The sequence below is a fragment of the Plodia interpunctella genome, chromosome 4 (assembly GCF_027563975.2).
Source record: "Plodia interpunctella isolate USDA-ARS_2022_Savannah chromosome 4, ilPloInte3.2, whole genome shotgun sequence".
NCBI classification, from domain to species: Eukaryota; Metazoa; Arthropoda; class Insecta; order Lepidoptera; family Pyralidae; genus Plodia; species Plodia interpunctella.
The window spans coordinates 11,423,917-11,448,019 of record NC_071297.1 but is presented as its reverse complement, the minus strand read 5'-3'; the positions used below and the strand labels follow the sequence as shown (position 1 = coordinate 11,448,019).

Genomic DNA, 24,103 nt, shown 5'->3' with positions numbered 1-24,103 from the left:
ATCACTGGTCTAGAGACACTGACATATGATGTAGTTATTATGCCGGCTCCACACTACACAACAACCTCAGACAAATGCCGACGCGAACGCACGAACATTTGTATGAGAGTTTTTATTTACCGCAAGAAAAAAACAGCAATGTACGACGAAACAGCAAAATTTGGCCAATTGTTTGCTCATAGTGTGGAACTGGCATTACAGAGTATTAGCTGTGGCCGGCAGCTCCAACCGCAGTAGCCTCTGTAATCTACATTTCATCCAAATCTGAAGAAGAGATACTTATATAGAAATAAAAATGAAACGTAGAAATTCTTAATTTTTGCAAACCTATATGGTACCTATTAAGTCCACAATTTGTACATAATTTAAAGTAATTTTGTGCAATTAAGATTTTTAATAAATATAATGTACTCGACACTCCCATGGATGCGAAGCCCCGGGTCCCGGTTAGTCATTATCATTATCACAGCATTAGCTATAGCTTTTGGCCTTTGGGTTTGAGCTGCAACAAGTAATGACCAGCCAGTTGGTCATTCATTATCACAAGCCGACCTCTGCACCGTGGGGTTTCCATTAGGTTAATACGAAATATTGCTAATAAATTGTATTACAGTGTAGTGAGTTAACCTCACACAACTTAACCCTGCTAATATTATAAATGAGAAAGTTTGAATGTGATATATTATGTTAAGCAATCATGCAAAATTTACTGGACGGACTTCAATGAAAGCAAAAAGGATTTAAACACAATTTTATTAAGTACCTAGTTACTTTTTTTTGTGTGTTATGAATTTATTTTATGTGTGAATTATGAATTTATTTTATTGAATGTATTATTGCCAATACTAATTAATTAAACCGCCTAAAGGCACCTGACATGACTTTTGCGACCAACTGTCGCCAACTAGTGACAACTTAGCTTTTGAGCTCTAAGGAGATAGTTAAAGCGTTAAAAACTTATAAAAATACTAGCTGCGCCCCGGGGCTTCGTACCCGTGGCAATTTTGGGATAAAAAGTTCAAAGTAGTGTACTTTGAACTTTTTATCCCAAAATGTGTGTTATTCCAGGTTATATTCTACCCGTGTACCAAAATTCATAAGAATCCGTCTAGTAGATTTTGCGTGAAAGAGTAACAAACATACATACACACATACATCCTCACAATCATTCGCATTTATAATATTAGTAAGTAGGTAGTTTCATTTCACACATGCCTGATTGAATTAATAATAAAGATTTCAAGATGAGGCAGTTTCGTAACTAGTCTTTCTTTACTAATAATTTTAGTAAAGAATGTAGAATTAACAATTTAGAGTTTGATGCGAAATTTCTAAACATAATTGACAGCAAACAACTCACAAGGAACAGCCATTTGTACCCTAACCAGTAATTCAAACGTCTCGTCCATAATTTAATTTCACTTCATAATACATTAATTCACAATAGTTCCCACGTGGCGGCATAAAAAATTAAAATTCAAGTTACTTTCGTTGCATAAAACACAGGTATTGTTCGAATAGAATCACAATTATATGCACAATTATAGTTCCCATCCCAGGGAGATGGGCGAAAGTCCTGGCAACACTAAAGTCTACTCAGCCATTGTTTGGCGGGAAAACGCAAGAAAACGACAGCGGTGTTTTTTTTCTCGACCATTTTGAATATTTTTTTGAATATCTAAGCTAATTTTTTAAACAATTAAGTTATGACATTGTAAATAATTTCGTCCACTTAGTTTTAATAGGTATATTTGAGACCGATGTCGATTTTACTATGATTTTTAAAGTAAATTATCAGATTTCTTTGGGTTCACTTTTATTTTGTCATTGCATTAGTAAAATCCATACTATTATTACAAATACGAAAGTCCTGTTTCGCTTTCACGGCTAAACCACTAGACCAATTTTGATCAAATTTGGTATGCATGTAGCTAAAGAGCCCCTTTCAAAGGCTTTTTTAAAATCAACCCCCAAGTGATTATAATGGGGCTGAAAGTTTGTATGAAAATCGTGTCTGTTCCGCTTTCGTTGAGAAAATCACGCGTGCGTAGCCGCGGTCAAAAGCAAGTTCACTATACTTTGCAATGCTTTTTGATGAAGCAATATTACTTATCATACTGGAAGTGCCGTGAGACTATCATAGCCTTTACTTTCCGTATCTAAAGTGTTTAACAAGAAATTGATTTATGCATAGCATGATTGTTTTTTGGTTTGATACAATAAGAACAATGTTTACTAATCCGATTTTGTAAAAAATATATGTTTACAAATGAACGATCTATACACTGCACTAATTTGAATGGCACCGGTTGGAATCGCAGTTGTGGAATGAAATTACGGGTTCTGTTTAGAGCACACCAGCCAATATTTTTAAAGTATATGTATAGGTACTAGTGAAGTTGGCAATTGTCAATTTAAAAAGTATTCGCGAGAAATTTCTCGTGAATATTTTTTAATCATTATAAGATTTTTTTATTTTATATACAAATAGACCCCATTACTAGAAACATCTTAGCTCATGGAGCTACGTTTTAATTATTCTTTATCTAAGTTTTAGCAATAAACAATAATCGCTTCTAACCAATAAGGATTCACTAGGTATTAAAGTATTGTAGTGATTGATCTGGATCAAAAGTGACATAATATGTAAAGCTGGCTTTACTGATTGTCCCATAAACTGTAAATACCTATGTGATAATGCACCTATTTATAAATACACCTTACTGAATAAATAAAAAAACATATATACCTATAGCATTATTACCAGAAGTAATTTAATTAACTATTTCCACTATATTATAATACTTGAAGTACTTATTTCCTGACAAGCCCAGGAAACTACCGCAAAATGTCAGCTACTTGTATGTTCTGTTCCGCAAAATACATTGTTTTTGAGATAGAAAGTTCATTCAGACAAAAACTATCGCGAGAATGTTAATTACGAACTTGTGTAACATCTGTAATGAATGGGAGAGTACTATTCTGATTATAGAGTAACATAGAAATGGAAATAAATTATATAAAAATGATCAAGTATCATAATATAAGTGGATTAACATTATTATGATTTTTTTTTAAATGTTTCAATGTTTATGTCAAATAAATAAATAAATGTTTAATAATTAATGCTGTAGGTGTCCGTACACGTACACTACTTGAACAGTTTGTTCATATGCATTTTATTTCCCGTTTATTAACTTTATGGACGCACACTAGTTCAATTATTGCCAAGATTAGGCAACTGGCAAGCAAAACACTGCAGTCTCCGTTATATAAGCAACATTGTAGTATCAAAAATTCCAAAACTCGACATTCCGGCAGCCAATTAAACGTCATGTCTCCGCATCAACGGTCAGTAGTGACGGGGGATTTTGAGTAAGTAAAAACATTTTAATGCACCAAAAACAAGATGGAAGATACAATTAGGGTACCTTATCGCTAGTGCAATCTCTTCCAGGCTGCCCGAGGAAAGAAGATATCGTTTTTATTTTTGAGTGTCGAGTTTTATATCATAACTCGCTTCTATCTAAGAGTTTTTAATACCACTAAAGTGATTTAGAGCCTATAGAAGATAACAAATTTTAATTAATTAAATAACACTACATATTTTTTGTAATCGAGGTAATTGTGTTTCTATTAGAGAAAATGAAATATATCTCTATAAGAAGACCGAAGTCTGGAGCTGTAATTTAAAACTCGAGCTTAAAAAAAGACTCGTTGGTCTCAAAATTAGGGCTAAAGAGCTCGAGTGTCCAACACTGGCCACAGCCCGTCCATCCATGTTTTTCTGATGTCCGAAACCGGCAGCGCTGCAAATGACTATATAATACCCCGGGCGACTTGGAACCATTCCATTCTTTTGATAATTGCGTTATAATAGTGATCTGTTTGCTGGTAGCCTGGACTGGAGATTCCTTTACTCCATACGAGAAGAAGATAAAGCAACAATACTTGATAACATGAAGTTTTCCAATATAACACGATGAAAAAGAGAAATTAAAAAGCTTTGAGGCATTTTTGGAAATCTTTGTGTGATTTTACGAGAATTTCACAAACTACACTGAGCAGCAAACGATATTTGGAACCATGAAATAAAACACAATCTGAACTATCTGTACACACTAAACACAATCGGATAAGAGTTGACAGATATTAATGTGCGATCTGAGTGATTTCTTCTAAGGCCCTGAACAAATTATGACATTAGCGATCTCTACAACTATATGTTATAATTATGTTAATCTTGACTTAATAAATTACTGTTCTTGACACTCTATAGCTCCATGTCACCACGGCCGCCCGTCCGCCGACGGGGGTTTGATTCCCAGCGCAGGCTAATATTTGTACTTGTTATCGTCTGCGGTTCTGTGTGTATTGTGTTATATTCTGTGTCTGTGTCGATCGAACCAGCTTAGAGTTTAGTGGTAGAGAGAACGCTATCTATTATTTAGTTAGTTTAGTTATAATATGTATGTATATGATTGGAAATGGTAAGGAAGATGATGATGTTATGGTAGCCATTAGGTTCTCTGATATCATAATAAATATAAATATCTACCTCCTTGGCTTCGGGCGCAGTATCTCGTGCGGTGCAGGCTGCCGGCGCGGCGTCCACGCGCACGCGCACACGCGCTCGAGATCCGCCCCGCTCACCGCTCCGCTCACCGCGGCCTCACCGCGGCCCGTGCACGCATCTTCACTGCAACAAACAGATGATAGCTTCATTAATCAAAAGCAAGTTGGAAAGGTTTCTGTTTTAACTTAACTACTGCGCGTGTCTTCTCAAGTGATTGTACTCGTACTTCAGAGTACGAGTACAATCACTTGATTATTAGCCACATCTTCACGACTAAACTTTTGGTAATGGGACCTTGTACACAGTACACATGGACAGATGGACACAGGTAGTAGAATCACACGACACATGTCGAAATAGCATAAAATTGAAATATTACACTCCAAAGTGTAGATTTGACGATATCAATATTACATATTTGTTACATGTCTTTTTGTCCTGTGGATATTTTGACGATCACCACCGCTTTAAACAGGTAAGGTGAGGAGAGGTAGGAAGTAAATTCAATGGCAAAGAATATTCAGTTTCCTGCGTCAATCAGTCTGTCCTATTAACTCGGGCTTCGAAAACTTGAAAGGTATATTTCTAAATAAGTATTATGTATCTTCCGTATTCTTAACATGTGCAGTGGAGGGCTAAATAGCTTCATTGCTATGTAGCACTTCATGCACCAATGTAACCGTTACAATATTTTTAGTGTTATACATTAGAACATCTGGCTCTAAGTGATAAAATTTTAATGCAATGCAATTTAGCAGATGCTGCGATGGGGCAAGTGGTTACAAGCTTATCAGGGTTGCGCTAGTGTAGCGTGTTCTTAGTGAATCTAATCTAACTAAATATGGAGGAGCCTCCAACTTTTGACAGAAATATAGGAAAATAACTACGTGATAAAAGTTATATTTTGTAAGTTGTTTTAGTATTCCGTTATTTTTAAATTAGTTGTTTGTTAATTGGATTTTTTATACTCTTTCATATATTTTATGACATAAATAGGAAATACTTAATTTCTCAATTTGGACTGGGTTAACATTCAACACATTTACGACGACCGCCTCCGTGGCATTGGTTATCATGACTGTCCGACCTGTCCGTCATAGACTTTCGCTCTGATGAAAGAGACATTTATTTAGGTACACTCCAGGATTGAAATCCATGCGTAGATATTCTCAACTTCTCTCGTAGAATATAAAAACAAAGTTTCCGAACAAAGGCCTATGTCTTCAGTGAAATAAATCTAGAAACCACATTAGTAGTTCCGGTTAGCAATGAATGAATTCTTTCGGGTCGCCGACCCCGATTTCCAGTGCATTGCAATGCACCACATGTGCATGAGCAACACAATGGCTCCCTTGCGGCGTCGGGCAGGCTCTGTCTTACCCTGAATAAGGACGGTTTAGAATTCCGGGATAAATACCGAGGTTCCAACAAGAAATGTTGTTTTCTGAATGCGTAGCCACAGAGTGTAATAATACAAAAGCTCATCACTCTAGCGTGTGGTTCCGCCCTAGAATAGGACCACTCCTTATGCTCCCGGGTATGTCGTATTGAGATTTGAGCTTTTTAAGAAATATACTATTCATATATCCATACTATAGAGAGAGAAATATAAAAAGAAAAGATTTGTATTTTTGTTTGTATTGAATAAACTCAAAAACTACTGGGCCGATTTATCTATATTACCAAATTAACATATTTTATCCCGAAATCCCTACGTAAAATAAACGCCTGGGCACAGCTAGTTACAGCACAATGGGTCCCTGTGAAACTAGCCCAGACAACGGGCTCTGTCCTAAGGGATTTTGTAGTGTGCACCCAATACAAGCTGACCTGAATAACTGCACATGACTAGACCATCCGATTTGATCCAATCAGCTTCTGTGATTAAATAAAGGCGCCGCCAATGTTCAATCCTTATAAACATTAGTACCTATCTCTATGTACCTATGTATGTCAGTCTACCGCGTAAGGAATAAAGACGTGATTAGTATGTATATGTATGTAAATTATACAATTTCGCAAACATAGTATATTTTCGACCAACCGCGAATTGGACCAATCGCGAATTTGGCCAACAGCGAATTGGACATTTTTTGGAACTTTGAACCAATCACGTCTAAAGGTAAGTAACTACTAACACAAGTAACTCTATCCATCCTTTATATAACAAAGTTCTCTGCCGCGTCTGTCGTTCTTTTTGTTTTCGATAAACTCAAAAACTACTATGATTCCTGAGAAAGGTTTAAGTGTATAATTTGTTATGTTTTTACCCGAGAGAAGCCGGGACGAACAGCTAGTAATAAATAAAGTAGTAAAAAAATAATTTCTTGAAACTTGGTGCGTTTGGGCCTCAACAATAATCAGCAGGAATTAAAAATCGAGCACGATTAAGTGATAATTAATAAATGAACATCACTCAATGGCCCACACTAAGAACTATGCTGGTAATTAAAATCCGCTTCTGATGGACACACAAACACTAAAACGGACACATCCAGAACCGCTGATAAATATATGTGTGTGATCATAAGTATACAATTTGGAATTTACTCTATTAATCTGTGCCTACATGTAAATAACAAACATAAAATCGGCTTCAATGCTATATACAAAATTGAATGCTATTGAAAAGCTATCGACCTATATTGATATCAAATCAAATCATTTATTCAGAAATTAGGCCTTCACAGGCACTTTTTCACGTCATATTCTAAATTAAATGTTTACCAAAGCTACAACTACTAGTATTTCGGAATGACCACTGCTGAGAAGAAATGCCGAAAGAAACTCATTCAAACAGTGTTGGTCCCTATTATGCCAGAAGGGCTTACCATTTTTTAAATATAAATGTATGTATACATTTTTATCAGTAATATACATTGTTATGTAAGTACACAATAAAGTGCATGGTCAAAAGGTATACTGAAACATATTACGATTGTGATCAAGTGCTGATGAAAGGAATATTACAATCATAATATGTTTCAGTATACCTTATATATAATTAACCAAACAAAAAAAAACTTTTAATAAAAGATCGAGCTGACCAGTTCCCCCCGGCAGCACCCGATAATACCTACCTAATACCTAGAAGGTTGAGGTTAGGTATAAAATTTTAAAATTATTATTTTTTTAAATTTTAGTAGTAGTCGTCGTCGCACTAAGTGTTGCGCGTGGCACTAATTTTTCCGTTTCCGCGTAACATTGGCACCGAAAGAGAAATGGCTGGGCGGGAAATGGGTAGGAGCGAGGCAGCCGAGCTTGAAGTTAGACTGCCGGCATTGTCCTCGTCACGGCACATCGCACAGCGTCCAGCTCTGATGATAAGGGATTACTGGAGAAATGTGATGTGGCTGTGTGAAATCTACGCAAAAGATAGTATTAAAATGATTATATTTTACTATTACAAGGAAAATATGCGACCACCTTTTTTGAGTAAGTATTGGTGAGCAAAAGTGTTTGTACTTTAAAAGACTTTGTACTTGACGACCTTGGTGGCGCAGTGGTAAAGTAAGCACTTTACCACTTTACAGAGGCAAGCGCCTCTGAACCGAGAGGTACCGGGTGCTCCCCGGTCGGGTCATGATGGAAAATGATCTTTTTCTGATTGGCCCGGGTCTTGGATGTTTATCTATATATGTATTTGTTATAAAATATAGTATCGTTGAGTTAGTATCTCATAACACAAGTCTCGAACTTACTTTGGAGCTAGCTCAATCTGTGTGATTTGTCCTAATATATTTATATAGACTAATATAATACTATACCTAATATAATATATATACTATAACTAATATAATAGACTCTCCATAATCAAAAGGATGTTGGATTGGATGAACGAACCGACTGAGGGCAAAAAGGCAGTTGATATGGACAGCACTGAATTAGTATGTATGATCAATGACAATGTTATACATAACAAAAGTTGTTTATTTTAATGGCATCCTTACATCACGCGGCAACAAAAAACAAAAGCACATTTTCGACTCGCAAAGAAGATGGTATATTATAACCAAATTTTTCCAATATCATAAACCACAGTTAACTACAGGAAATCTAGATCTAACCACATTAATCATACACGGCGATGTGCGTGCGACTACCGAATTCCTATCACGTGGCCAGCTCCACCTCCTATACACAGGTAATTACTTCATTGTGATGTGATTTTTCTGGAACTTCGGGGAAATAATTTGACCCTTTTGATATAATTTGATCTTTGTTGCGCCGCCTTCATTTGCGCTTTGGAAGTCAGCAGTAGATTTAGTTCTAAGTAAATTTATGACGTCAACAAATGATTTCCATCATCCTAATCCAAGGTGCCGTGATGCAGGCAAGCGCTGCAAATATCCATTACTCTGGAGTTGTTGTCCTTTATCAAGGCATCTGGGCTGATCCCTGCTTCGATCAAGTGATGCGTGTCACGCGCCCCACCCTGGAATACACGGCCCACGTCGCCCCTCTCATTATGGCAATTGTCCAATTGTTTATTGTTTTGTCGACAGAGGTCGCTGACATCCATACCATTTTGAATAATACAATGAAAATGCAGTTTATAATCTTCTAGTACAATGGAAATTTGGTTCCGTTTAAAGGCCCTCTAACCCATGTCATAACAGATAAGTAGATAATTATAGTAGGTTTTCCAACATACCATTTTACCGTGACCTGCTGATATTACGAAACCAAATTGAGGAAAGTGTGATTTGAACTCCCGTAAAGAAATTTAAGAAAGTTAATAAGATTTTTTCATAGAAAAAATTTCATCACTATCACTACGTAGTAACACAAGACCAATCGCTTCCCGCTGTCTGTTCCATCTTTAAAACTACGCAACAGATTTTGATGCGGGTTTTTTAAAAGATAGATAGCTTGAGGAAGGAGTCCAGAAAACATTTTTTTCCCATTCGATTTCCCGCGGGAGCAGTTATTTTTCCTTGATAATAGGTACGTAAATGTATGTTCAAAAAGATTGAAAAAGATTGTTAGAGTAGACAAACTTTAAACACACAAACTTACTTTCGCATTTATAATATTACGATGTAATTAATGTAAGGCCCAACAATATGTTTACAGACTGACCTTAGCGTGACCGCAGGGAATGTGGCTCAAGTCCATACTTAAACAGTGGCCCGTCCTAAACACACATTCCAGCGAGAAATCAACGGAACATTAAAATATCATTAAAGATATTAGCGAGGTAAACATGGATCCGTTACTCTTCATTACCTCGTATATACGGTTCTCGGAATTATATGAGCATTTACTGCACCATATATGCGCAAAATATTTGAGAAAAACAATTTTTTTTGATTCGTTAAAAAAATTAAATTACTTACTGTATTTTAACAATAATGAAGTAATAAATAACATACCGCGTCAGAAAATGACGAATTTGTCCGCACGGGATACGAATAAGGTAAGTGACAAATATATGAAAGAAATCAATTAAGAAGAGCCGAGTTTAAAATAAGACAAGTTAGGAAAGTCGTGCGCAAAGTGGCGACCTCACATTTATGCGAAAACGGTCACATAAATGGTAAAAAAGGCATGTCATTATATGGAAAATTCTACAAAAGCATCTCCAAATCTATGATTACTTGTCCTGTCAGCTATTTTCATATGTACTGTGTAGCTGACATTTAAAAAGATAAACTACATCATAAAATTAGTACGCCATGTTTTATCTCCAGGAATAAAAGGGTCGTTATCGGGTCGAAATCGAGCCTTTAAGCTCATTAAGTCGAGAACTCGAGATCGGAACAATCAGAATCAATTAACTATGGATCGATAGCAGATGGACCTGTGGTGCTGTGCCCACACTTTTCGGAAATTAATATATTTTTTTAATAATATATTTGAGCATAAGATGAAGACATCCTAAAATCACACTCTTACACCTTGTTCGAATCTCAATTCATATAGTACTTATCTCATTTATTCATTCGAGGAGTACCTCGTGATAAAACATTAGTTTTGTCACTGTCATCTAAAACTATGTACTATATATATCAATTTTTCTGCACTACTAATTAAAATTATTAAAAACCCAAGCCAAATTGTCCTCAAGGCCCAACGCGCTCAACCAAACAAAAATAGCAAGTGTGTCTTGCCGATGTCCTGTAGGTATCCCTTCCAAGTTTAGACACAAAACACCTTTGTATATAAGTATACACCAAACGTTCCTGAAATTCTACACCCCAGACACGATCGCAATTCCAAATTAGTAGCTTCCTTTTTGTACCTTGAGGTTCAAAATGTCCGCCGCCTGCGCGCAGCATGGACCCCGCTTTTACCTGCCACAGTGGAATGCAAAAGGCATAAAAAGTCTTGTACGATTTATTCATCCCTTTTGGACATGCCTCGCGTTCCTGAGGCCATCTTGATGGCAATTCCGCGTGGTGGTGGGGATAACTATGCAAATTACTCTGTACTTCCAATGTTGCTAATTCTCGAGCGATGGTGGAATTAAAAGACGTTTTTTCGTTTTTAAATTTTAGTCATGACACTTTAAAAAAAGTGTAATATCATGGAATGAAGTCCTTGTATTATAGCTTGGAATATCCCTCCAGTAATTGAAGAATAGAAGATATCATCTATTACATACCTATTTGGCAATCTTTAAGGATTAGCATCTTTCATCTCAATTTGGAATAGTTGAAATGAAGAGCAATATTTTAAAGTCATCACGTTTTTTGATGGGTGCCGACTCTCTATCATACAACAATAGTTTCTTTGTTGTCAAATGTCCTCAATGAAACGAGGGAATAAACCAAAAAAAAAGCAAGAGGAGACACGTCACTACGAGAACACACTAGACAACAGATAGGTAGTCATGTAATTAAAAATATTGCTTGCCTCAACGAAAGTGTACCCTTATAATTTCACATCTATCAGTTATAATTACATGCTGTCCTACCAATTCTATTTCAATTTCAAACTTTGCTGAACCGAATAATTGACTCCTTCAGTTTCCGTCACTTTACCTATTTTGAGCAGTTAAAATCCACTTGTGACAAGATATTTTTTTCATGTCATCTTTTCATCTCATTTATGGTCTTCCTACTAATATTTTTTATCATCTGCAAACAGGTGAGCGGTCAGCGTTTTTGTCTTCCCTGTTATTAATTTTGGATTTCTCTAAAAAAGAATTGAAATAACTTTGAAATTGGATTTGATGATAAAATTTTTTCGTGGAGATAATAAGACAGGTAATCATTTATCATTTACCTTAGCATTTTATATGTAACTTGTATATTAATTGTGGAATGGGAAATCCCATTTTATTTAATGAAATTTGATCCACCACGCACTTTAAATGGACTTTGTAGTCTTAATCATAGTGTATTGTGTAGTACTTTATTAGTGAATTTCTTTCTTTCAACATCACGAAAATCTACCAATAAAAAGTTATATTGAACGTTAATAGTGCATGATACATTTCGGAGTGAATCCACTCCGAAATGTATCATGCACTTCAGTTAATGCAGGTTTGAGACTAAGCAGTCGTTAACGCTCGAGCATTACAGCTTGATAATGCCAATTTAAACCCGATTTATCCTGAGTAATCTTCCACCAGCCTTTTAAATATAACCTTTCGATTTTACCGTCATTCCATTACAGTCTTTATATCTATAACTATAGAGTTGAAGAGAGATTACTTGTTTGATATTGGCATATATCATAAGACTCGTGCGGGGAGGTCGTGACGATTTGGATGCAACTGCCGCTTCTGATGCATGAAGATGCGGAACAGAACGAGGACTTAGTGTATAGATATATTGTTGCATATATTTACAGACTTCATCATTATTCTTCTATATATTCTTCTCTCCGTACAGATTGATTAAAGGAAAAAGGATATATTCAGTGAAAATTGCTCTCATAAGCGATTGTCAAGGTTTCAGAGTTTCAATTCCACCAATAGGATGCTATCCAACTTAATCCTGTCAGGCAAATTTTAAAAACTGAAAGAAGGAAGCGGGGAAGTGACATCGGTGGAGGCTCGTAGAAGAAGCTAAAAACTATAAAATTTGTAGTGCCGTTGGAAGTAAGTAAGTATTCTATTTGTATATCTTCAGGATCTCAATCATTCCTTAGCCTATCTAATAAGTTATCAGTGTCCACATCAACGGAGAGACAGACAATGGTGTCAGTAGATTTATGGAGCGAGTCGCTGCAGCCGCTGGTCGTGCACTTCGTGCCCAACACTGTTTTCAATTTCATATCGGCAAAATTATCAGTCTACTATTTTTCTTTTTATTGATCTACTATTATGAGTCCATTCCATTATTGATGAGGACAATGACAGGGCAATTTCTGTCGGTATTGGGCAAAATGTAATTATCTAATGTTGGCCACAGACAAAGCAGGCGCAACACATGTCCGGCAATCTTAAAATCGTCACAGGACATCGACATTCAAAGAAGACTGATATGAACATAAAAATGATATCTAAAAAGAAATTGTCCGCCTGTTGAGGTCGCTGTATTGGTAAGTCAAAGACAAATAATCATTATCCATCATAATTCTATGTTTCATTCTAATAACACATCAACAAAAACACAGCATTGAAAGAGGCATTTTGTTTAACTGTAAGAGATCGTTGAGAAAATTGCTATTCAAAAAATTTGAAATCATAGTGGGATTCACGTGGAATTTGAAACAAACCCTCTGATATAGCAAAGATAGTCCACTGGGTCGTGGACAAACACAGCAAGGATCAAATAGGTATAGGATGTCTATGGACCGTGTTTTAAATTTACACTCTACGAGTGGGTTGCACCACTCAACTGTGACGTTAACTTTGAACTAACTTGAGCGCCGCCATCGTTTAAATATTTTTCGTACTTTGCTTTTTTGTGCGCAGGTTAAAGTTAACGTAAAAAAACGGACCTTTAGAGTTATTTGTAGAAACTTAGCGTTGTTCTGCGTTAAAGTTACCGTCAAAGTTAACTGGTGGACGCTAAATAATCGCTGTGTTGTGATACCAACACTACTAGTCTATTTGAGTCGCCCACCTCACTGTCAACCTGAAGGTTGTCAATGATACCTAGCCATTACAGCTAGAGTAGTTGCAATGCTTAAAATGTTTATTTGGTATTTCGAAATGATTTGAATTGGTGATACGGGGTAGGCTGAACTTCGCGCTTTAGAATGGAAGGCGGTATAAATATGCTTATTTTGCATAGCATGCCGTTTAAATGAAATTCTTTTATTAGTTGTATGAATACATGAAGGTTGGCCTCTGAAATGTCTTTCTAGTTGCATTTATAAATCAAGGCGTTGAACAAAACTTTTCAACTTGTGTGCACATTTTCAGACCAAATATTTGATTTGATAATACTTTAATTAATAACGATGATTGTTCCGCTAAAATATGTGCATATAATGATCAAAAATAAGGGTCCATTATCATTTCCATAATTTAAAAAGAAGCCGCAGGACATCGAAATAGTTAATCCTTACGGATAGGTACATCAAAGAGTGAGAATATGGTATTTTTCTCGAGTGACTCTGATTTATACTTAGCTTTAGAGCTAGCTTTATAATTCACTTTTATACAACCTAATCATTACATTGGAGACAGTATTTTTATCTACGGGGTAGACAGAGCCGACGGCGAGAGCCGCAAAACTCGCCACGCCCCGTTTACCTGGCGCCCTTATTGGTGGAATTGAGATTCAGAAATAGTGACAGATCGCCTACCCTCCTTCCATTGAGTATTAAGAATGACGATCTATCCATACTCATGATCTACATGTGGAAGAATTCCCAGTTTTTAACCCTCTTGATTGACAGCTGAATCTTTATTTTTCATTTCCATATTAGCAAGGAAACAAGGCAAACTCAACGGTTCCCCACGTCCTATAATAAATTGTATGGGAATCTAAATAAAGTAGGGTAAGTTGTTGCTGTGGTCTGTACCGTTGTTATTGGAAAGTTGAGAAATAGGCCGATGCGATGCCCTTTGGTTAACACCTAGCTCCCCAGGTGATAATAGTACAAACACTGCGAAACACACGAACTATTACCAGATTAGGTCACATCTGATTGGAAACAAAATGGTTTTGCCTAAAAAAATAAACCGGTCAAGTGTGAGTTGAACTTGCGTGAAGAGGGTTCCGAGTAGGATAAGGTATAAGGAAGGCGGCTAGGCGAACGAATGGAAATCTTGCAGTCTATCAAATTGTAACTCTTGTATGAAGAAAAACTATTAATTAACTCAAATCAATCACAAAAATAGTCGTAGGTAAAATTATTATTGTAAAGAAACGATCTCGTGATAACCAAGTTATTCATGAGGTTCCAAATATAGACAAACCAATAGTTAAAATCTTTAATTTGAAACCAGTCTATTACATAAAAGGTGTGATACGTACATAAAAAGAAATGTTTTAAACAATATACCTAGTGCCGCATATTTCAACATCCTTCCAACATCCATTCCAGCAGACCTCAGACCTCAAATATATTCGATGTATTGTAAAATATTTGAAAGTGCTCAATAGTTTAACGGGGAAACATAAACGACTCATGCCGGCTTACCTTATAATATTTATACCACAGTAAAAACTAATGCAATGCATATTAAATGAAGCTAAATCCTATAACAGAGACATAAAAAAAAACAATCAAACGTTTACTAGCAAGGTCCAAGTGCGTAAATAACGAACTTTATTGTGACTAAGACAACTATTAATTAAAGACCGGTGGTACGAGATTTTTGCGTTTTGTTTGTCGAATGTTGTTATAAATAGGCAGTTTTTACCTCGCCATCCATCCCAAGGGTTCTCCTTTGGGCTCCAAAGGCACAAGTGCTGTAATGGTCACTGTCACTGCACAAAACACAACTTTTACTTTTAGGACGCGATCGGGATACGCCGCACGACACTGGCTTGCTCCACGCTCGCCTCTCCTATAAATTCTTTACAAGACTCGTGCCTGCGCCTGGCCCTGTACAGTCGGCCACATAACATAAAAGCCCTTTGCCACTTTTTGTGTGAGTTTCGATTTTTGATAGATCTGGACAGGGGAAAACTTTTTGTTTTTTACATTATTAAAATACAAAATAAGTGTCTATTTCTCTATTTCAAAAATAAATAATTATCGATAGATATACTGTACTATAATGTCTATGAATATTAAGTGGACCAAGAGTTACTCCGTGAGGAACTCTAGGCTCTAGGCTCCTAGAGTTACTCTAGGCTTATTTTATAAACATTACAAGCATCGAAAAACAATGGCTTATGTAATAAACTACAGTTCACATATGACAAACATAAAAATGCTATACAACTTCTAAATAACAATCTAACAGTTATTAATAGTTACAGCTTAAAAATAGCGAAACCAATCGACGAATCGATTATCGGAAATAGAACAATTCGTATGCCGTCGAATTTATTAAACCACGTGGGATTTTAATTAAAAATTAAGCGTAAGATTGTACTTGGTCGCGCGCGCAGCCTCCGGTCGTCGCTCGGGCAACCAGTTAGACCGCCTGCCCCTCCCCGCCCGCAAACTTGTCCCAAACTGGCTCCATCACCACCCGAATATGAACCACATATGAACACCACAAAACTCAAAATGCAACAGCGAAATTAGGCAGGAACATCGTTCTGAAATTGAGGGGTATATCACTGCTATTTCGTACGAGACACGCCATACAGGGTTCCCTGAACACGCGCCGGATTCTATCCCAAAATGAACCGTATCCTGCAGGAGATAAGGTTGAGATCTGCGACATGATTGCGGAGGAGGAATGCACCTGCCTGCTACCGGGCACAATCATTGCAACTACAACAATAATATTTACTGAGATTCGTTAAATACGAGCACTAGAACACGTGGTTTTCTCTTTTTTGTGGTTCTACCATTTACATCAAATATTATTTGGTAATTGAATAAATTTATTTACACTGATCGTTATTGTTCATTCTGAGTTTATCTAATAAACAGCTTTCTGAATTAAATATTGATTGGTAACGAAATTGATTGTCGTTGTGATACGACACATGTAGAGAAATATCGACAACAGAAATGAAATTGTGTTTAGGTACTTCAACGACACTATAGCTGCTACGAGAGTTCGAGACAACATTATTCGTTGATCTATCTATGAGAAGAGGTGGTATTCCCATGGTTAAGACGCCACTTGATTCCGGTTGGAAAACATCGGGATGAAATCTGCACTCTAGTTGGTTATCAACTTGTGAGTGAAATGAAGACAATAGCGAACCACTCCATTAATAGTGTCAAGAAAATCGTTATGTGTGCACGCTACAACTATGAAGAAGAAGATCTATGGGGACACCAAACTTTTTTTTCAAACTTATTTACAGCGCATACATCCATCATAACCAGAGAGTGATTAAATAAATCACGTAGTGATCTATATCCTCTTTGATAACAAGTCTCTCACATCCATAGATTTAGACAGGCCGTGCGCGCAACATCAAACAAAGTTGTCTGTCAACGACCACCAAGCAATCAAAATGTATTAAATTCGCAGCTAAAATGGCCAAAGGCCATGGAGCCTTCAGTTTTCTGTGAACCAACAAACCAATCCAAGTCTCTGGCCAATCACAATCCAATTTCACATTCTTCTAAGTCATGAGCGCTAAAGCTCCGGCGAGACCTGCTGGCGGCGGTGGTTGTAAGTACATTACCTACCTTATGCATACCTTCTTCTTTGCGTGTCGACGCTCTCCAACAATATCTGAATTAGATTCTCCCGGACAGGTGTTGTGTCACAGTACCACGATCACGGATTTGTCATTAGTACAGGAGTTAAAGAACAGTTTGCAAGATAAATGCTCCATAGTTTGCGGCGAAGCGCCACGAGTGTGGAAGATTCATTTTCAATTTGAAGTCGTCGAAACTGGTACATACTTTTTCGTTGAAGCTCTGAATCTACGGTGGCACACGCATTCTCAACGGAGTGAAGCTCGCAAACATTTGACATTTTATAAACGTCGTATTGTTCTAATGAACACAATGCTTTAATGGGATTTTGCATTTGTAATACTTACGTAGTAAGTATTAGTAGCCCAACGTACCGGAATCTTGGTAAATCTGACTTGTCAACAGTGTTTAAGACGAAAGGCTTGTGATCGATGTCTTCTAAGTGCTGCTTTACCCCACGGAGGCTATCAAATTTGAGCTTGCAACAAATGCCCAGCAAACTTGGACTGTGTCGTGTCAGTCAGCTGCGGAAGAATTTTATATCCCGCCCAGAAAATAGATTTAGATCCTGATATTTTCCCAGTTTATTTCTTAATATCAGCAAATCCATCCAAAAGTTGGGTTTTCGTGGTAGTGGAAAAATTGAATGGTTAGTGGGAAAATCGAGTAAGACAGCGATTAATAGGAACTATATGATTAATTGTTAATAATCGAATTGTATCGCTAATGTATCGCATTGGTTTATCTGTAATGAGAGATTTAAATTATTGATTAAATAATAAAAGAATTGATACTCCTATGATGAGGATTGATATAAATTGTGAGAGAGATAATAAATTGTTTGTTTCCAGCACAGGGCGACGGCGGGGCAGCCAAATGGTTCCCAATAATCGGGGGCATAGCCGTCCTCCTCGGAATCCTAGGCCTTATCTACAAGTTCTTGCTATCTGGCCGGCGCAAGAGCGGTTGTCCCAGAATAGACCCCAACAGGCTCAAGTTCCCGGTCGCTAAGAAATCCTGGTTTAGATGACGTAAATTTGGTTTTACAATATAAATGTTTTATACAGTTTCACAATGAAACCAATTTGAGATAAATGATTGGCAAATTAAAATTATAGCTATTTTCTTTGACGAGATATTGTTTAATTAAGTTATTCGGTATAAGACTAAAAGATACAAAATCTTCAGACGATGGCTGGATAGCTTGCCTCCTGATCCTTATGGCCTTTCCATACGGATAAACTGAACCAAAAAAATGTCTGTGGCATCGTACAATCCACAGCATATGAACGTATCGAAATTAAACATCATTGTGGGGTAAACTCACGTGCAGTTTCAAAATTCTTTATTAAATATAGGATGATATACATAACTTATTGACGTCGAAAAATTTCAACTAAGTTGACTGGAGTGCTGCAAAGGACTACATGCATACGCATTATGTGTGCACCGGCCATTAATATCTGATTTTTACTCAATGACCACAGAGGGGGCAATAAAACAAAGTATTCCAGAAAGTATCATTACATTATTTCATCGCATTCAATCCAAACAAACAAATCATGTACTAGTTATACCCGGCGGCTTCGCCCCTGTGGGAAATATTAGGATTCTGGGTGTTCTTATAATGTAGCTAACGACTGGTTAAAACTACGAAAAAAGAAACAAGAGAAAATAAACGAGCCAATTTAATACATGATATTGTATTTGGAACAATTTCTCTCTTATCGCGATATAATATAAATTAGCTTGGTGACGTCACGATACAAAATATATATTAATATAACTTATGTATAGGTACATCGCCTCTTAAAACAATTTGATGGCGTGCCGCCGCCGACCGTCGAATAGCAAAATTTATTTTAAGCGGGGGGGCTACCATGAAACAAACTCGTCATTGCATCCACACGTTCACTCTTTTTTTACACGATGCGTTTACGATATGTGAAAAAGGAGACAACATGTGGACGTCAGTAACGTGCGTACGTTATTGTGTGTTTCGTAGTAGGCCTTCTTCAGACTAAAGAATAAATAAGTCGATCGGAAAATCGTCACTAACAGCCATTTAGTGTCACCGCTGGGTCACTGACCTCCCTTATGGGTGAGGCCCAATGATGGGTCTCATTATTTTCCACGTCCAACATATAGTTAACTTAAATATCTGGCCAATAATAGTGACGCCAAATTTCCATACCTGTGTGCTATCGTTACTTATTTCACGAACCAAGTTGCGGGCAGTTTGTTTATCAGTAAATATTTAACTATTATCTATCTGGCGGGACCGTATACCAATTGGAATTATTATGCTATTTGATGATAATATGAATAACTCAGGCAATTTTTTTAGGTTTGGATTCCAATATAGGTAATTTTTAAGCGGGCAAGAAATTATAGGTTTACACTCGCTTCAAAACAATATTAATGAGAAATAATTAAATAAACAATGATAATTCGAATAAAAAAAATACATCGCTTATTACAACTTAGCTATTATTAATGTCCAATTACAGTTATGTTTCTATTTGCGAAAAACTATTTAAACTACAACAAGTAATTCGAAATCAAATATTATTAATGCATCAATTCAATTAATCTATTTCACCCATTAATTAATACAGTTATACACCTTCCAACTATCACTCCGATTTGTTCAGATGAAAATGAACCATATAGCCTAATTGTATAAGGTTCCAATTACTGGATTTAAAAATCACAAATTTTATAGAACACAGTGTTAAAGCGTTTTGTCCATAGCATATATTTTATTAGCACCAACCAATTTTTTTTTTAATCCGACTTTCAGACATTTGTGTATACAAACAAACAAAATGATGACGAAAACTTCAACTGCGCGTTCGAGATTTGTCAATTTGACCATAGCGCCATCTGTCAGCGGCTTGTATATTATTTTTGTTGTGTCGGTGTATCGAAGTTGAACTTATGGCGCGATAATTGTCACAGCCACAAGTCGATCAAGGAAAATCGACCAACTAGGCGATAACCTCAATTCCATTGACCAGCCAGTCAGTTAAACGTGACCTTCGAAGTTTGCAATTCTTGGATCTGTCTACCCCGTAAGGGATAAAGATGTGATTCTGTGTCTGTATATTTTTGTAATACTACCAATGAACCAAACAGGTATGCGGCCCATACGACGGAAAGTGGTCACCGCAGACATCTGCAACACCAGGGGTGGCAAATGCGCGTGATTTTATTCCACTAAATTGGTGCTACTAAAACAGGTGCCCTTCAAACGGATACTTTTGAATTAAATACAATGGATATATAATTTAATACGCATAATAACAATACTTAGAGTTGCTCACCAAAGATTAAATGAAGATTAATATAATTAATGCTAGAGGACGTCATCTGACGGCGACGCAACTTCACGCGGCGGTGGTGACGGCCGCCCACTGCCCCAATCACTTCTCCAAACAATTCCACTTTAAATAAAACCTGAAATAACAATATGTAAATTTATGAAACCACTCAAACATGTAGGTATAAAATAAAATCAATGGATTATGTTCAATATGATTATGGCCTCAAAAACTAGAATATTCTACTCCTTCCTAATTGGCGCCACTTGCTAGTCGGGTAGTTCTTCAGTCTCTTTTATATTTGCAGAATAATAAACAACTATCGCCATATTTCCTCCAGCGAACAACTTACTTGTTCCCATCAAATGTGCTATGTATACTATTATTATAAAGAGGTAAGCGTTTGTGAGTTTGTATGTTTGATGCGGGGTAATCTCCGAAACTACCGAACCGATTTCAATTTTTTTTTTCACCATTAGAAAGGTACATTATCCAAGATTGCTATGTGCCGGGAAATATCTAGTTGCTAATACATCTGTCAGATTTTAGTCAAGCCCCTTAAGGCATCTGACACGACTTTTGCGACTACCTACTGACATCTAGTGGCAAGTCACATACACATTAGGGTAGCTATACTGTCGACCAATGTAACAAACTGCAAGTAGAGAGGAGAGAAGAAAAGACAAGGGCCGACGTCTTGCCGATTTGTGGGCAAAGTTCAGCAAACCAATCACATTGCGGTATGGTTGTCGTTGTGTCACGATGGCGCACTGTGATTGGTTAACTACGTCTCACTACAAATCGACTCGATGGTGAGATGTAAATAGTAAAGTACCCATTAGAAATATTTTTGTTTATTTTTTTATTTGTTTCATCATCTTATGTATTATAAAAGTCTTATAATATAGTGAGATCTATCTCTATAATTATAGAGAGAAGAGAAGAGAAGAGAAGACAACGAACCTATGTGTACCGTTATTTCCTGGCCTGCAGCGCGTTGGCGAGCCAGTCCATGGCGAGGTCGAGCCCCTCGCCGCGCACGGCCGACGTCTTGAAGATCTGGAAGGTGCGGTCGCGCAGCGCGTCCAGCCCCAGCGCCTGGTGCACCTCCGCCACCGACAGGCAGCCCGCCATGTCCTGCTTGTTGGCCAGCACCACTAGGATCGCGTTCGCTAGCTCCTCTTCCTGGAATACAGTAACATCCATGTGCTCCATATTTCACCTCACTGTACCTCTCGATTAGCATCCTCTTTCAAACGGCAAAGTTTTGGAATTCTCTCCCTGTGTCAAAATTTCTCAAATCCTAAAGGCATTTTTTTAACTTGCATTTGGCATCCAAGACCTGATCTTGGCTTCCCACCAGACAAGATTGAGGTGAAACACACTCAAATTAATATAAAATTTGGTCAGGCCCAGAGATAGTACAAATGACTGAGAAAAGATATTTTGAGAAAATCAGAAATATATAGTTAATAAATCCAACACCAAATCCAGGGCAGGTTACAGCTAGTTATATGTAAGTGATTGTCCATGCATATTCCAATGTCTAGGATCTATCATCAAAACTGACAAATGAAGGAAACTGACATGCTTTACCAATCCCACATATGTAGAAAAAGATTATAGGACAGTAAATAAATTATACTTACTCTTAACATATGCACCAACTCATCTTTAGATATTCCTATTCTATCTCGGTCTGCCGAGTCTACAACATATATTATTGCATCTGTGTTACCGTAGTAACATCGCCAGTAGGGCCTGGAACAGATAATTATATTTGTTATTTTACTATCAAATTTAAGTTTACTGAAAGAACATCTGTTCTGAAATCAGGCAAATATTTCCAGTACATTATTTTATCACAATAAATTTATTTATTTAGTATTTTTATTTTATAGAATGTTTGACAAAAAGATTATAGTTTTATAGTTATAGAACATAAAAATCTATCATCAGCAATGACCTAAAGAAAGCTCAAGCCAATGTTAAGATTAGTTAGGAGTTGCAAGTACTAAGTGAAGAATGATGAGGAAAGCCAACTAAATTAACAAGGCTAAGCAAAGAGAGAGACAGGTAAATTTATTGCTAGATATTGTATCTGGTACATGGTAATAAATCCAGAATTTCCAAGCTATGTTTATATTTAAAAACAGTCAACACAATGCAGATTTTTCAAATCCTCTGATTATTGACTTTATAAATTGTTTTGTCTTTCTTTGCTTGGAAACTGAACAAAGAATTTTCCTCTTGTCTTGTTCATGCATAAGTTAAGTTCTACTGTAAATAGTTACGCATGAACAGGTAAACTTTAGTTATAACAATGACCATCACTAATGAAACATAACCTAACTAGTAGACAGCTCTTTACATACCTTATGCTAGTCTGTCCTCCCAAATCCCACACTTGAAACTTTAAGTTTTTGTACGTCACTTGTTCCACGTTAAAGCCAATTGTAGGAATAGTGGTGACTACTTCGCCAACTTGCAATTTGTATAGTATTGTTGTCTTCCCGGCGCCGTCCAATCCGAGGATCAAAATTCTCATTTCCCGAGCGCCTAGCAAACCTCTAAAGTAACTAAATAAGCCCCCTGAAAATACAATATTCTCGTAAAGTGTTTCAAAGCATTTAGTAAGTAATAAAAAGATTTACGATTATTAATTTACTTACCCATTTTGTGATAAGACTAGCCTATGTTATAATAATGTTACAACTAAGGAATGATTTTGTGTGCTTGTCTGAACATCCACAGATGACCGATATAAGTCGTATTATATTTCACAGTCCTCTTTTGTATTATTTAACTCTTTTATCGGTAAATAATGAACATTTTATTGAAAAATCATATCAATTGTTTGACGTGTAAGCAAGCACTCAAAAATAATGTTGCCAGTATGAAATCAAAGTAACTACGATCAGTCGTCCGCCCTTTCCTTGGTCATTTTTTATTAATGTATTCATTAAGTTATAATACACATTAACCACTAAAAATAATTAAAATTCAAAATAATGATGAAACGAAACAATAAAGGCCAACCTTTATTTAAATAAAATATCGTAAAATACATTTTGTTATTAAAATGGTAACATTGGAACATTTTTTTGTAGAGCAAAGGAAACTCATTGATTACGAATTGAAAAATATATACTAATACTACTGAGCTATTATGTAATACCAATTAAAGTATAATTTATGATTAAATCTAAAAGTACATCCATAACAAAATAGGTAGATATGTAATGTAAAAGTAGGTACTTTTAATGCAACGCCTTTTAAAAAGTTGCGGCAAAGTTACTTGAATAAGGCATTTATGTCATAGGTGGTAGGAGGATAATTTTTCACAAAACTTCGTCATGAATTATATTACACTATTATTAAATACATTTTATACACATGAATTATTACTTTGCTTTGCTTGTATTAAGTTTAATTAGTTCGTTAAGCACTTATTATTTAAACCCTCGTGCTTGCAGTAGGTACGAAGAAAGTAAAAAAAATCCATATGTTTCTGAAT

At 36.4% G+C, this 24,103-nt stretch overlaps 2 protein-coding genes and 1 long non-coding RNA gene across 4 annotated transcripts in view; 1 reads left to right on the top strand and 2 right to left on the bottom strand.

The window, feature by feature from the left end:
- Positions 1 to 15,509, bottom strand: part of LOC128669235 (uncharacterized protein) — a 47,609-nt gene extending 32,100 nt beyond the window's left edge. Inside the window, exons 1-2 of the mRNA XM_053743916.2 lie at positions 15,348 to 15,509; positions 4,559 to 4,699 (exon numbers count right to left, since the gene is read on the bottom strand). Coding sequence (XP_053599891.1) covers positions 4,559 to 4,699; positions 15,348 to 15,355 — 149 coding nt within the window. The 5' untranslated portion in view covers positions 15,356 to 15,509. The remainder of the gene's footprint in view (positions 1 to 4,558; positions 4,700 to 15,347) is intronic.
- LOC128669237 (uncharacterized) lies at positions 11,035 to 18,225 on the top strand. 2 transcript variants are annotated; one of them, XR_010369860.1, is made up of 4 exons: positions 11,035 to 11,668; positions 12,418 to 12,630; positions 12,940 to 13,069; positions 18,115 to 18,225. It is a non-coding gene; the product is annotated as an uncharacterized LOC128669237 (long non-coding RNA). The 2 variants fall into 2 exon arrangements; XR_008404624.1 differs by having other exon boundaries at positions 11,036 to 11,787.
- Positions 18,226 to 18,936: 711 nt separating this feature from the next.
- Positions 18,937 to 23,475, bottom strand: Arl1 (ADP ribosylation factor-like 1). The gene is made up of 5 exons (XM_053743918.2): positions 23,259 to 23,475; positions 22,962 to 23,178; positions 22,236 to 22,347; positions 21,550 to 21,771; positions 18,937 to 20,722 (listed from the first exon to the last, which is right to left on the bottom strand). Exons 1-4 carry the CDS (start codon positions 23,260 to 23,262, stop codon positions 21,562 to 21,564), a joined length of 543 nt encoding a protein of 180 aa, XP_053599893.1. The 5' UTR covers positions 23,263 to 23,475; the 3' UTR covers positions 18,937 to 20,722; positions 21,550 to 21,561.
- Between the last annotated feature and the right edge of the window lie 628 nt (positions 23,476 to 24,103).